Source organism: Callospermophilus lateralis, chromosome 2 (assembly GCF_048772815.1).
Source record: "Callospermophilus lateralis isolate mCalLat2 chromosome 2, mCalLat2.hap1, whole genome shotgun sequence".
NCBI lineage: Eukaryota > Metazoa > Chordata > Mammalia > Rodentia > Sciuridae > Callospermophilus > Callospermophilus lateralis.
The window spans coordinates 93,822,639-93,835,173 of record NC_135306.1 but is presented as its reverse complement, the minus strand read 5'-3'; the positions used below and the strand labels follow the sequence as shown (position 1 = coordinate 93,835,173).

General features: G+C 49.7%; 1 protein-coding gene across 1 annotated transcript in view; it reads right to left on the bottom strand.

Moving 5' to 3' along the window:
* Igsf9b (immunoglobulin superfamily member 9B) overlaps positions 1–12,535 on the bottom strand; it is a 47,734-nt gene that overhangs the window by 4,393 nt on the left and 30,806 nt on the right. The window contains exons 15-18 of the mRNA XM_076843546.1: positions 12,084–12,168; positions 9,785–9,946; positions 9,367–9,412; positions 7,122–8,768 (exon numbers count right to left, since the gene is read on the bottom strand). Coding sequence (XP_076699661.1) covers positions 7,122–8,768; positions 9,367–9,412; positions 9,785–9,946; positions 12,084–12,168 — 1,940 coding nt within the window. The remainder of the gene's footprint in view (positions 1–7,121; positions 8,769–9,366; positions 9,413–9,784; positions 9,947–12,083; positions 12,169–12,535) is intronic.

Sequence of the window (12,535 nt, the reverse complement as noted above, 5' to 3'; positions counted from 1 at the left end):
TCTCCCTCCCCCATCTCCATCACAATCATGTTTTTTATAAATCCTGATCAAAAGACAGATAACACTGGGAGGGCCAAAGAAGTCCCCAAAGGTCAGCAAGCCATCTGAAGTTAAAAAGAAGAAAAAAAAAAAAAGTAAAGAAAAACAATAAGAGAGGTATGAAAAGACTGTAAACCCATCTCCCCAACATCAGATGTCTCTATGAGCACCAGGGAAGAGGAAACTTACAGATTCATTGTCGATAAGCCTCTGGTCTCTGCCGCAGTAATTAGCAATGAAGTGGCCTCCATCTTCTTTGATGGATGTACCATTCTGAAGTCTTTGGGCACATAAAGTATCAAGAAGCTCCCTCAAAGTTCAAGTCAAGAGACAACTTCTTGACTCTCCACAGCTTCCTGACAGTAGTGCTAAGCAGCCCACAGGTCACATGAAATAGTAGTAGTCTGACTCATATCAGAAGTCAGGTCTTTTCCCAAGTCCCCATAGATCAATGCCCCACTCCTTCCTTTTCTACAAATCCCAGAGTCTACCCAGAGAGACTTTCTACCATAGTAGCAGCTGGAAGGGAATTTGGATGGCTAGGGCAGGAGGGAACCTGCCTTCCTGAGGCTGCGTGACTGTCCTCATCCCCTTATCAGCCTTGACCAAGGCTTCTTCATGTTGCCTAAAAGGAAAAATCAAAGATGTGAATCCAACTGTTCAGTTATCTCCAACTCCTGGTCTTGGGCAGTTTCTTCAGAAAGACCATAAAGCTGAGGAATATACAGTCTAAGGAGGCACACAATAGGCAAGAAAAGTGTTCTCCAATATAATCCTGGGTAAGCTACAGTTAGACACACTTCTGGGTTACCCCCCCACCCTGCAGTCAATGGGCAGAAGCAGTGGTTTAAAGAGAAGTTTCTGGCACATATGGTGGTATCCACCTATAGTCCCAACTACTCTGGAGGCTGAGGCAGGAGGATCATAAGCTCAAAGCCAGTCTGGGCCATTTAGAGAAACCCTTTCTCAAAATAAAAAGCAGTTTCCTCCTCTATTCATTATCTGAATACAAACTTCACTTGTCTGCTGAGATACTGTAGATGGGAGACAGAGGAAATCCCTCACGTACACACTCAGACCAGGGAAAAAGTGAGTGCATCCATTCTCCATGCGCCCAGCAGACTGGTAGGAGTGTACAGGTCAGCACCAACCCAGCCTGACCACAAGCTAGTCACTCTCAGTGAGGTCAGAATACAGACTATTGGTGAGAAGTTGGTATAGGGCACCCTGAAAATTCCTATGGATTCTTCAAGCCAGGTGAAGGCTTGAAGGAGGGATGTTATTATAATCAATACATTATTATTATCATCATTTTTACCACACTGCATCTGTTTACCACTTACCATGCCAGGCACTGTTCTATATTGTCTACAATCATTGTCTTTAATCTTTACCCTAAGGGATAACTTCACATTTCAGATGGAGAAACTGAAGTTTAGAGAGATTGAGCAATTTATCCAATAATCCAGTATCATGAAACAGAGTCAAGATTCATTAGTATTAGACTAAATTACTCTTCAAATTATTTCCCCAATAAAAATAGAAACAGAAGCTCCAACAAAACGAGAACACTGCTTCCATAACACACCTGAGAAGTAACTCTTCCCTGTAATATACTAGTTGCTAGTCACCAATGTGCTCTTGGTAAGACAGACTGGAGATGGGGAAAAACTGGCTGAAGTTATGTCTTCAAGGCAAAAATTCCCAAACAGTAATGATTCAGTGAGAAGGAGAAAGAAATATCCCCTTAAGAAACAGCCAGACTCCAGTCCTTTCAGGATACTTGCTCCCCACCTGATGTAGCTCCTGACTCAGTGCAATCTGACAAGTCTCCTGGGTACCTCAGGACACTAGCCTAATGCCAGAGGAAAAAATAAGTGTCTAGCAGGACAGGTGGGAAGGAAAGGGGACAGGAAAAATGGATCTATTTATGGTAAATTTTACAGAAAAGACACGTGAAATGTGTTCTAACAGACTTTACCAACAGCATGAAGTCCTCTGAAATCAAAATGCCTCCCTTTTTTAGCAAGGGTGATCATCTTCCCCTGTTAATATCAAGCTCAACTGATACCTTTCTGGTTTTAGAGCCTCTGGTGCTGATATCTTGGACAGGAATCTGAGATTAGGCAACTCCACTCCTAACCCCAGAATAAAGCTATCAAGCAAACCTGTGCTTGACCTGTAAAAGACCCTGTTGCAACAGAGCCTAACCTCAGGCTCTCCAAGAAGTTATGGTCCCTATTTTCCCCCCAATCAGCCAAAATCCTTCTAAACATATAAGAATGCTGCAAACTCTGAAGTCCTCCTTCCAGGAAGTAAAGGATACCACTGAAAAATGAGCCTAAGCCTATGGAGTTTAGTGGGTCTCCCCTTTTTCCATATATTTCAATTACTGACCCAATGGCATTTTAGTGTTTCTTGAAGTTCAGAACTACCAAAAATTCCTACGATTCTAATTTTTTTTAATACTTTTTAGTTGTAGCTGACACAATTCCTTTATTGTTTATTTATATGTGGTGCTGAGGATCGAACCCAGGGCCTCGTACATGCCAGGTGAGCACTATACCGCTGAGCCACAACCCCAGCCCAGATTCTATTTTAATACTCCCCTCCTCCTCCTCCTTCTTTCCCTCTCCCTCTCCCTCTCCCTTCCTCCCTCCCTCTCTCTCTCTCTCTCTCTCTCTCTCTCTCTCTCTCTCTCTAAAACGATGCACACAAAATCATGCTTATTTAACACAAGAGGTCTTAGCTGCTTGGTTCTTTACTTCAGTAAGATAGCGAAGGAACAAGGCAGTCAGGTTCAAAATAGACAAACTTCAGGGAGAAAAAAAAAATCAAAATCATCTGGACACTTCCTTCCCTGGATGCCCTATCAGCTAACCATTACAACACAGTTCCCAGTTACCCACCCAGTCAACAGGCAGAAACAGTGGTTTAAAGAGCAATTTCCTCCTCTTCTTCACAGCCTGAACACAAACTCCACTTGCTCAGTGAGATACTGTGGGTGGGAGGCAGAGGAAATCTACTCGTGTACACATTATGACCAGAGAAAAGGTGAGTCCATTCTCCAAGTGCCTCATAGACAGCCAGGAGTGTACAGGTCAGCACCAACCCAGCCTGACCCCAAGATAGTCCCTCTCAAATAAGGACAGGGTACAGACCAAGTCTCTGCCTCAGAACTCAAAACTCAGGAGAGGTTTGTATGTAAATGGGGGTTCCCTTCTATGTTCATCTATTAAAGGCAGATGCACCCTTGCTTCCAAATCCCCTGCACCACTGAAGTCACAACAGGTAGTAAGGTGGAAGGGAGTTAGATGAAGATGTGAGCACAGGGGTGCTACCAGCATCAGATGTGAACTGAGCGAACAGCTCTGCCCCTAGCAATCCACACAAGGACAGGTCCACACAATACAACTCCACATGTTGAGATGGGAGTTGGGAAGAGGAGAAAAGGGGGAGAGAGAAAAGAGGAGAGATGGGGGAGACAACAACAGGCATGGGAAGAAGGAATAGGAAAGAAATTGAAGGGGAAAGAAACAGCGAGAACGAACGTAGACAAGAGGCGTCACAACTTCTCCAAGCAAGACCCAGGGGGAAAACATGCAAAGGCGCAGCATGAAGACAGCATCTACAGAGGAGCCTGTCATCTCCCCATGGCCCCAGCAGCAACTGCGCCCCAGGGAGGCTCTCAGCAAGCAGGAGAGCGAGCAGAGGCTCCTGTTGCCCAGCACCATGAAGTTCTAACTCGGAGGATGTGGGAGGATTTCGTTCTCCTAGGCAGGAGATGCTGGCCACCCCGAGAGAGAAACAAGTCCCTCATTGCTGCCCCTGGTTTCTGGGTTTGCCACAACAGTGATAGGATAGCTGGGTTCTCTCAGATCTGCCATGGTGGGGTCACTAGGGAAAAAGAGGTTCAACAGAATAGGGAGTGGGGAGCAGAAGTAACCAATGAGAATGGAGTCTAGGCACTTTTCAGGAGTTGGAGTGAAAGCTAGTCTAGAGCTACCTACCCCAAGGGCAACAGAGTCATAACTGGGGGACAACAAGGAAGAGTGGGAAGGTGCACTTTGGCCAGTCACTCTCACTCCTCTGTAGTATTCAACCAGGAAGCCATGGGAGGATCCTGGAGCAGGTGAGCTTATTAATGTTGCCTGCTGGTCCTCATCCTCCCTCCAGTCCTGGGGACTGCAGCATGACACTAGTAACCTCATACACAATTCCAGGGCCTCTTGGCTACTGACAGTTGTTTAGCTGCGGGTGATCAAAAACTATGTCAAGGCAGTCCTCTTTATGTTAGGCCATTCTTAAGACCTAAAGTGACTCAGAGTCCTGAATTAGAAAAAATCAGCCTCCCTTGGCATTGCAAGGTGGGAAATGGTAACTACTTCTCCTCTGGAGAAGCCAAAAGCCCTTAGATAAAAGACTCTCTCCCTCCCATGCAGGTGCTCAGTGCAGTGCCATGCTCTCAGAAGCATGGTCAGTGTCGTCCATGACCAAAATAAGCTTCTTTTTAGGTAACCATGAGAGAGAGAGCCTGGAGTGTCCTGGGTCTGTTGAAGAGACTCAATGGCCCCCTACAATGGCCATATTCTTTTGGCCTCCACCCAGAAGGATGGTAGAGAAAGGAGTCACCCATGCAGGGCAGGCTCCTGCAGTGCTGATCCCTTGTTCTTCCCTCTTGCTAACTCAACTTCCTTATGCCTAGAGGAGGGAGCTCCTGCCAAGGCCCTTTCTCTTGGAGGTCTGCAGAGCAATTACAGGGACCTTGAAAAGCAATTTGGACCAAGGGTGAGGTCACACTTCAGTCTTAAAACAACCAAGAACAGGCTGCAAATCCAAGGAGTATGGGGCAAGTGGTAACATTTTACCACTCTTGCTCTAACATGCTGAGAAGCTACCTGACTCTGAGGAAGACCCAAATGTTGGGGGGGTGGGACACTCGAGCTCCTTGAGATAACCTAATATTATGATTCTAAGAAGTGGGTGAGGGACCAGCAACCCCAGGGGAAGATCCAAGCCTTTGTAGGCTGGGTAGTGAAGAGAGGGACACTAAGCCTAAGGCTGCTGGGAAAACAGGGCAGAGGTTTGAGGGTAAGGGGAAGGTCCTAAATATTAATGTGGATGCAGATAGGTCCCCAAGGGTAGAGATGCAAAGCAGATCTTGGGCATCCTGGGTCCCTTGGGTGCATGCAGGGTCCCGGGCTGCTGGGGAAGAGTTTCTAGATGTGTTGGCAGCAGGATGATGGGAGTCTGAGAGGGAGCAACTGCAGGGGCTCTGGGACGGACTAGACATGGGCTGGGAGGTTACAAGCTGCAGCTAGGGGTGTCTGGGAAGAGCTCATTGTACAGCTGGAGCAGCCTGAGAAGCACAATGTGGGGAACCCAGAAGCCATGGGAATCCAGGAGCGGCAGCTGCCCCCCATGGGCAGTGAGGGAATGTGGTTTGGATCCCCTGTCAAGGAAGCGATGGCCCTGCCAAAGCCCCGTCCACCTGCCCACCCCCACCCGCCCCCGAGGAGCTCCCTTACCTATTGAGCTGAGGAGAGGCTTGTCTCGACAACACTGCCCAGATAGCTGAGATCAATCAGAAACAAAGCAGTTACCAACACCGGCCAGGGGGAACCACCCACGCACACCCAGAGGGGAGGAAGGGGAAGCACAGCTAGCAGAGACCCACAGGCGAGGCCAGAGAATGGGGTGAGGGAGGAGAGGAGAGAGACTGAGAACCAGACGCACGATGGAACAAAGCAGGTGAGCGGGCTGCACAAAGCAGACAGGGCGACGACAGCATCTCCTGCAGACAGAGGCGGGACGCCCTAGCCAGAGCTCTCCTCCACCTCCCTACCTTCTCCACCCTTCTCCACCCACCCACCAGGAGCCCCCGCAGTGGTACTGAGGGTGGGAGGTGGGCTTGCACTTCCAGGTACCAGAGAGGGTGGGAGGGAATGGGGGCAGGGGAAGGTTGCCGGGCTCCTCTTCCCCAGCCACCTACCAGCCCCTACCACCAGGCCAGCCTCCTCTGGAACTCTGCTCCCCTCCACAGGCGGCTACATCAAGAAGAAAGACCAAAGGACGGAACCAGAGGGAGAGAAAGAGAGAGAGAGAGGGAAAGAGGCAGGAGAAAGGGAAGGGAATGGGGGAGATCAAGGGGTACTACAGAGTCATGGCAGGCTCTTCTGAGCAAGTCGGGTCAACCCAAAGGCAATGGAAACGAAAGAAAGGTGGACAGAGACTGACTAGAAAAGGAAGGAAGGGTGAGGAGAAGGAGGAGGAGGAAGGTAGGGTAGAAAGACAGAGAAGAAGAGGTATGGACAGATGTCCAGGCTGACTCTGGTACCTGGAATACCAGCTGCTACAGTTTAGAGTGTGCTCTCTCAGGCGGGCTGATCGCGGGAGCTTGTCTGTCTGTCTGTCTCTCTGCAGTTTCCTGTGAGGCACACAGGTGGGGATGGGGGATGTGGCTCCCAGCACACAAGGCCTAAGGTTTTTCTCCCAGTCTCCAGGATGCACCCTTCCTGTAGAGGCTGTGGACAGGGCCTGGAGTCCGGCGCTCACTAGGGCTACTAATGGGCAGGAGTTTGGGAACAAGCATCCCTTGACCTGGTAGTCCTAGGAAGTCAGGCTCTGGAGTCCTGCTTAGCAAGAAGGAGGGGCGAGGGAAGAGAAGAAGGCTATACAGGAGGTCTCTGGGCAACTCCAGGGAACCACAACCCAATGTCAAGATCATAGGGACATGGAAGGCCTCGACTTCAAGGGCATTACTCACAGAAATCACTCCTACACCATATTCCCCTCCCCTGCCCCAAACTCCCCAATATGCTGTGGGCCTCCTGAGAGCTCTGGGCTGGGTGGAGAAGATCCCTTAAGCTCCTGGTAGAATACCTGGGCAAGTAAGCCCATCCCACCCCACCCCAGTGACCACACCCTGCCAATGCCGAGGTCAGAACTCCTACCAAAGGGATGCTGCAGCATGTCCACACAAGCCCTGTCATTGGGGCGATGGAAAGGTGGAGGGCAAGGTGAGGCATGTGGGGAGGAAGTTGACCAGGTGAGGTGGGTAAGAGACAGCAGCTCATACTCACCCTGAAGTAGGTAATGTTGTTGGGGGCTCTGGTCGGAGCAACTCCTCCCCCATCCTCCGAGGGGAAGGTGTCTGTCCAAACACATCCAAGTTGTCCCCAGGTGCCGCAGGGGCAGGGCCCGGCGGTGGGGAGGGGTAGCCTGTGGCCAGAGTGGTGAAGCCCATGGCGGGCCGGTAGCTGGGGCTCCCACTGCGACTGCTCTGGGAAGGGGAGCCCGTGGATGGCGTGGACTTTCGAGAGAAGCTGACTGCAGTTGGAGGCTGCAGGGTGATCTCCGACATCTCTGCCTGCTGTAGGAGGCCCGGGCGAGGCCGGGCACGGGCGGCGAGCTCTGGAGAGCCAGTGCGGGAGCTGAGGGGACTTTGGGTCAGAGGTGAGAGCCGGGAAGGCTGTAGCACCACTTGATGTAAACTGGGCTCGGTGCGCCGGGCCTGCCGGGGGCTGGGCCGAGGCCGGGGCTCATACCACCGGGTGTCCAGGCCAAATGTGCTGGGGCTGCCGTGTCCCCCGGGCTCAGCTGGCTCGGGGTAAGGCAACACGGGTATGCCCATACCTTGGCTGGTATGTCTTAGCTGCCCTTGGCTCACCAGAGGTTGCATAGGTCTGTCCTGCCACTTGGCGGCGGGCGGCACTGGGACAGGGCCCCTGCCTGGTGACTTGCCTGCCCAACCCTTGGGTGCCTCCAGAGACAGGATGCCTGGGTAGGCCGCAGGCACCTGAAGGGAGGAGGGGGGCAGTCCTCGGGGCAGGCAGGCCTTGGGCTGCAGACTCTCGGACACATCACAGGGGTGCAGCTGGTGGGGGAACATCATGGCTGGGGTATCCAGCCCCCCAAAGGGGAATTCTGGCCGGCCCCAGGGCTCAGGGGAGCGCCCTCCCGTAGGGGTTTGAGTCAAGGGCAGCGTGCTGTTAGAAGCATTCTCTCCATTTTCCTCAGGGATGGTTGGGTGACCAAATGGCCCCTCTGTGTGCAGGGGTGGGGACGACATGACTGAGCTCAGGGGGCTGCCCACTTCTGGCATGTAGAAGGGTGGCGGTTCCACCTCCCCAGGGCTGCTGCTGCTCAGATACCCATAATACTGGCCATGGTGGAAGGGCCGGGGGGCAGGGGGCCTGGTTTGGCCAGTGGCCTGGAGTCGACCTCCCAGGCCACTAGGGCCCTCCAGCCCACGGGGCTGGAACCGAGGGCTATATGCTGGTGGTGGCAGGTAGGACTCCTGGCTGGAAGACAAGGGAGTCAGCTGGGACTTCAGGGCAGCCACAGATGTGGGCACCAGCGGGTCCTCATTCTCCTCGTCAGACTGACGGAACTCAGGGTACATGTCTGTCTCTTCTGCAAAGGGGAAGCCCTCAATGCGTCTGCTTTTCATGGAAGGCTCTATCTCAGAGGGATCCATTACAAAGCGGCCATCAGGGCCTCTGCTGATCAACTCGATGGGGGTCGTGGCCTCAGCCTCTGCCTCAGCCTTGGCCACACTGTACTTCTTGCTGCTGATGGCCCTCTTGGTCTTTTTGTACAAGGACAGCTCCTTCTCCCGTGTGGGACTCAGCATCCTCTTGGCTGCGGGCTGGCCCTGGTCATCGGAGGACTCAGATGGAGCACGAAGTGTGCGGATGCTCTCCGGACTCACCTTGCCAGAGGACAAGCTGCAGGGAGAGTAAGAGCAGGGTTAGGGTGCTTACACCAGCCTGCAGGGTAAGGGTGCTTACACCAGCTTGCAGCTTCTTTTCATTCTCTTAACAAAACACACTACCACCCAGGAGGGCAACATGAAGAAACAGAGCAAAGATGGACTGAGTATTTTGGTGAGAAATACTCTGGCCAATTCTCAATTGTCTAGACATGTATTGTCCGTTTTTGGAATGCACACCCACATTGCTACTTTTATTCTGGCCTACCCCTATATTTGGCACACTCTGTCTAAGCACACCTCCAACTGCATTCCCAGGTTGTTCAAGAAATTCAACCTCATTTTAATACCAACTTAAGTATAACACATCATTTAGGCTAATCTGTTAGGGGATAAAAAATTATGGAAGTACAACCCAAGGCTAAAGAGAAATAACCTATTGATTTGGATTATCTACACTACCACTCCCTTCATCTCTATGGACAACTTAAAAGTAACATGCAGATCAGTCAGCAGCTAAGAAACACAGAAATGGGGCAAAGCAAGGCAAACTGTCCACCTACATCTAGGGTTCCCATCCTCCCCACATACCAACAACAGCCAGAGACACTTACGGAGACTCAAGACTCTTCCTGCAGTGAGTGATGGAGAGCGGAGGGTCTAGAGGGGCAAATGAATGGAGAAAGTCCTCTGAGGCCTGAATTCACAAAAACCCAGCATCCCACACCCTGGTATCAATGCAGATCCACACAAGGGAAGGCACTGTGTTTGTACTGCATCTTCAAGTTCAGCTCAGAGGCCTATGCCCACCACCAGGCCCTGCCTTCCCTTCAGTTTTCCCTGTAACCTGCTTCCCTCCTCTCTTTCAAATCAAGTCCCACACTGGCACCTCTATGAGCAGATACCAGTTTCCCAAATTCCAAGGAAGAGGAGAGTCTGGGGTGAAGGAAGATGCTACAAATGGTCCATCTTTACTGATGGGGAGCATTTGAAACAGGGCCACGTAGAGAAGGGGAGGAGACAGACACCTACCTTTTTTTCGCTTGAGCTTGCGCTTGCGCTGCTTGTTGACAAAGCAAGCAGCCAGAGTGCTGAACAAGATGGCAGCTGCCAAGAAGCAAATGGTAGCAACAATTCCAGCCAATACAGGCCGGGCCAGTCCATCATCAGTCAGGTCCGGCTGTGGGAAGATGTCTGCAAGGGAGACCAGGGAGCACTATAGGTCCCATCCCTCTCCACAACAACCCCTCACCAGGACACTCGATCTCCAAGTTTCTTCCCCTATTGCTGTATAATAGGCAATGCTGGGGCTCAGCCTTGAAGCTCAACTCCAACACTAAGGAGGTGTGGTTATGTGAAGAGGAAAAAAGAGAGGTTTTATTAAAAAAAAAAAAAGGGAGGGTTCTATAAAAGTCGAGTAACCTCTACATAGCTCATAAAGAAATAGCATCCATTTCAATGATCATCTATATTTGTCTAGTGCTTTACTTGGTGCAAAACATTTCTGTGCATGTTATTAGATCTTCTCACGTTAACCCCATGAGCAAGACAGAGCACACAAACTGCTTTCACTCCCTAAATGTAAACACTGTGATTCACTTTGAGTGACCAGCTCATGTTACATCAGTATCCTAATCACAGCCCAGTTGTTTTGACCTTCAGTCCAGGAATTTCTGCTTTTTCCCATGCCATGTCTGCCAAATGAGAGCCCAGGGGTGAAAGCACTTTGACAGTAAAATTTTAGAGCAAGAGAGGGCTTGTTGCAATAGTATTCAGACCCATCTATTTTCAACTCATTACAGACAGGCATGCAGCTTCCTATAGCAAGGATTAGTATGCCCAGGTCACCTAAGTTACAGAAGATGCTAGAGCTGGCAGGGAAGGTAAAGATGGGTTCAGTTCTCTCATTTTATACGTAAAGATCTAAGCCTTACTATGGACTCAGATTCCCAGAGCTAGTTAGTGCCAGAGCCATGACTGGACCCCAATCTATTATATTTGACCCAAAAGACAACTGTATCAGTAAGTGCCACTCTTCAGGTTCATCAAAGGGAAATTCGATATATAGTGATATATTTGGCCACAAGTCCTTGCTATGTCAATAATAATAATGGATAAAAATAATCCAAATTATGCTGATGGGCTGAGTGGAAATTGAATGCCACAGCCTTTGCAAATGGGGGACTTAAATACAGGGAATGCTGAGATTGCTACATCCTCGTTGCCTGTGTGGAATCATCTTGACTAGGCATGTTTCCTTTCGGAGGCCAAGCAGAAAGCTACCGAATACAGAAGAGTATACAGAAATGAGCCCGCAAAACGCTCAAGCCTTCAACTTTGGCTTTGGCTGTAAGCTTCCTTGTTCCTGCATCTCTCTGAGTCTTCCATGGAGAGAAGCCAAGACAGAAGTAAGTAAAGTTCTACTGCCTATAGGAGGTAACTCTATTTTACAACAAAACCCCAGGGTGCCTAATATATATATGACAGAAATCACACTCCAATTCTTCCCCTCCCCCAAGCTCCCTTGAAGCTCCAGTTCTGCCCTTCCTCAATCTGGCCACATCAGTGCTTCTGTAACTTCAGGAGGCTCAGGGAGTGAGCTTTTGGCCAAGATCCTTGTCCCTGGTCCCAGAGGCCTCTGTGCGTGCAGAGCCCAAGGAAATGGGGCCATGGTTTGCTTGCTATGTAAGAGCCTCTTCCATACCAAGGATACTGCTTCCCTGAGGGAGGGGACTTTGCTCTGTTTCAGGAACTTGAGCTGGAGAGAAGACGTGTAGAAATGGGACTGGTGCCAAGAGAAAGAGAGATAAATGGAGAAAATGCTAGGGAGTTGGCTTTATTTAGCCTGAAAAAAATCTAGGGAGAGGAAGGAAGGCAAGAAAACAACACCAAACAACAATTTTCCAAATAAAACCCATATAATTATAAAGAAGCCTATAATAGGCATCCAATAAACACTTGTTGACCCTCTGCTTCTTCCCTCCAATGCATGTCCCACCCCCAGAACACAGTACAGCACTAGAGAAAACAGAAAATGTATAGCAAAACAATATTTAAATCAAGTTCTTTGTGACAACTATAATGAGATTTGTTGAATTTCCTTCTATGGTTATCCCAAAGAACTGTCAGAAAACCAGCTTTTTAATAGGATAAAATGCCATGCATCATGGAAGCATGGATCTGAAGGGTTTCAGAAATGCTTTGACTCATGCAGTTTCAACTAAATATCTTAGTTTCCAGCCCAATCTGTCGTGTTGCACAAAAGGACTTTCATGCAGTTCTGGGGTTTTATGTTCCTATTACTATAGCAGTTCCTCCACACCCAAAGTACCTGTGCTGGAGACTCCGGCGATGTTGCTGGGCTCACTGATCAGATCCTGCATGACAGCCAGAACCCGGAACTCATACCAGGTGTCCTACAGCATCAGGGACAACACCTAGTCAGTGGAGGAACCTGAGACACCACTTCTTCCATCACTATAGATCCTGAAAATGACTTCCACAGAAGGAGCACCTGAGTACTGGGGTCCCTGGTGAGTATTTAATGGTGATTGCTAGCATTGGCCAATTGCTATGGTATAAATATTCCAACTATGGCTGATATAAAGCTATGGACGTGAGGTCACTGAAAGACTTGCACAGATATATGTGCAATGGGCTCTCAAAAGTCACTGTAAGCCCATCTCAGCATACCACTAAATGAGAGTCCAGGGGAAAAAGACAGAATGATAACATGAGATTGCATCTGAGCTGTTTCCTCTCCCAATAGAGACACATGCATGA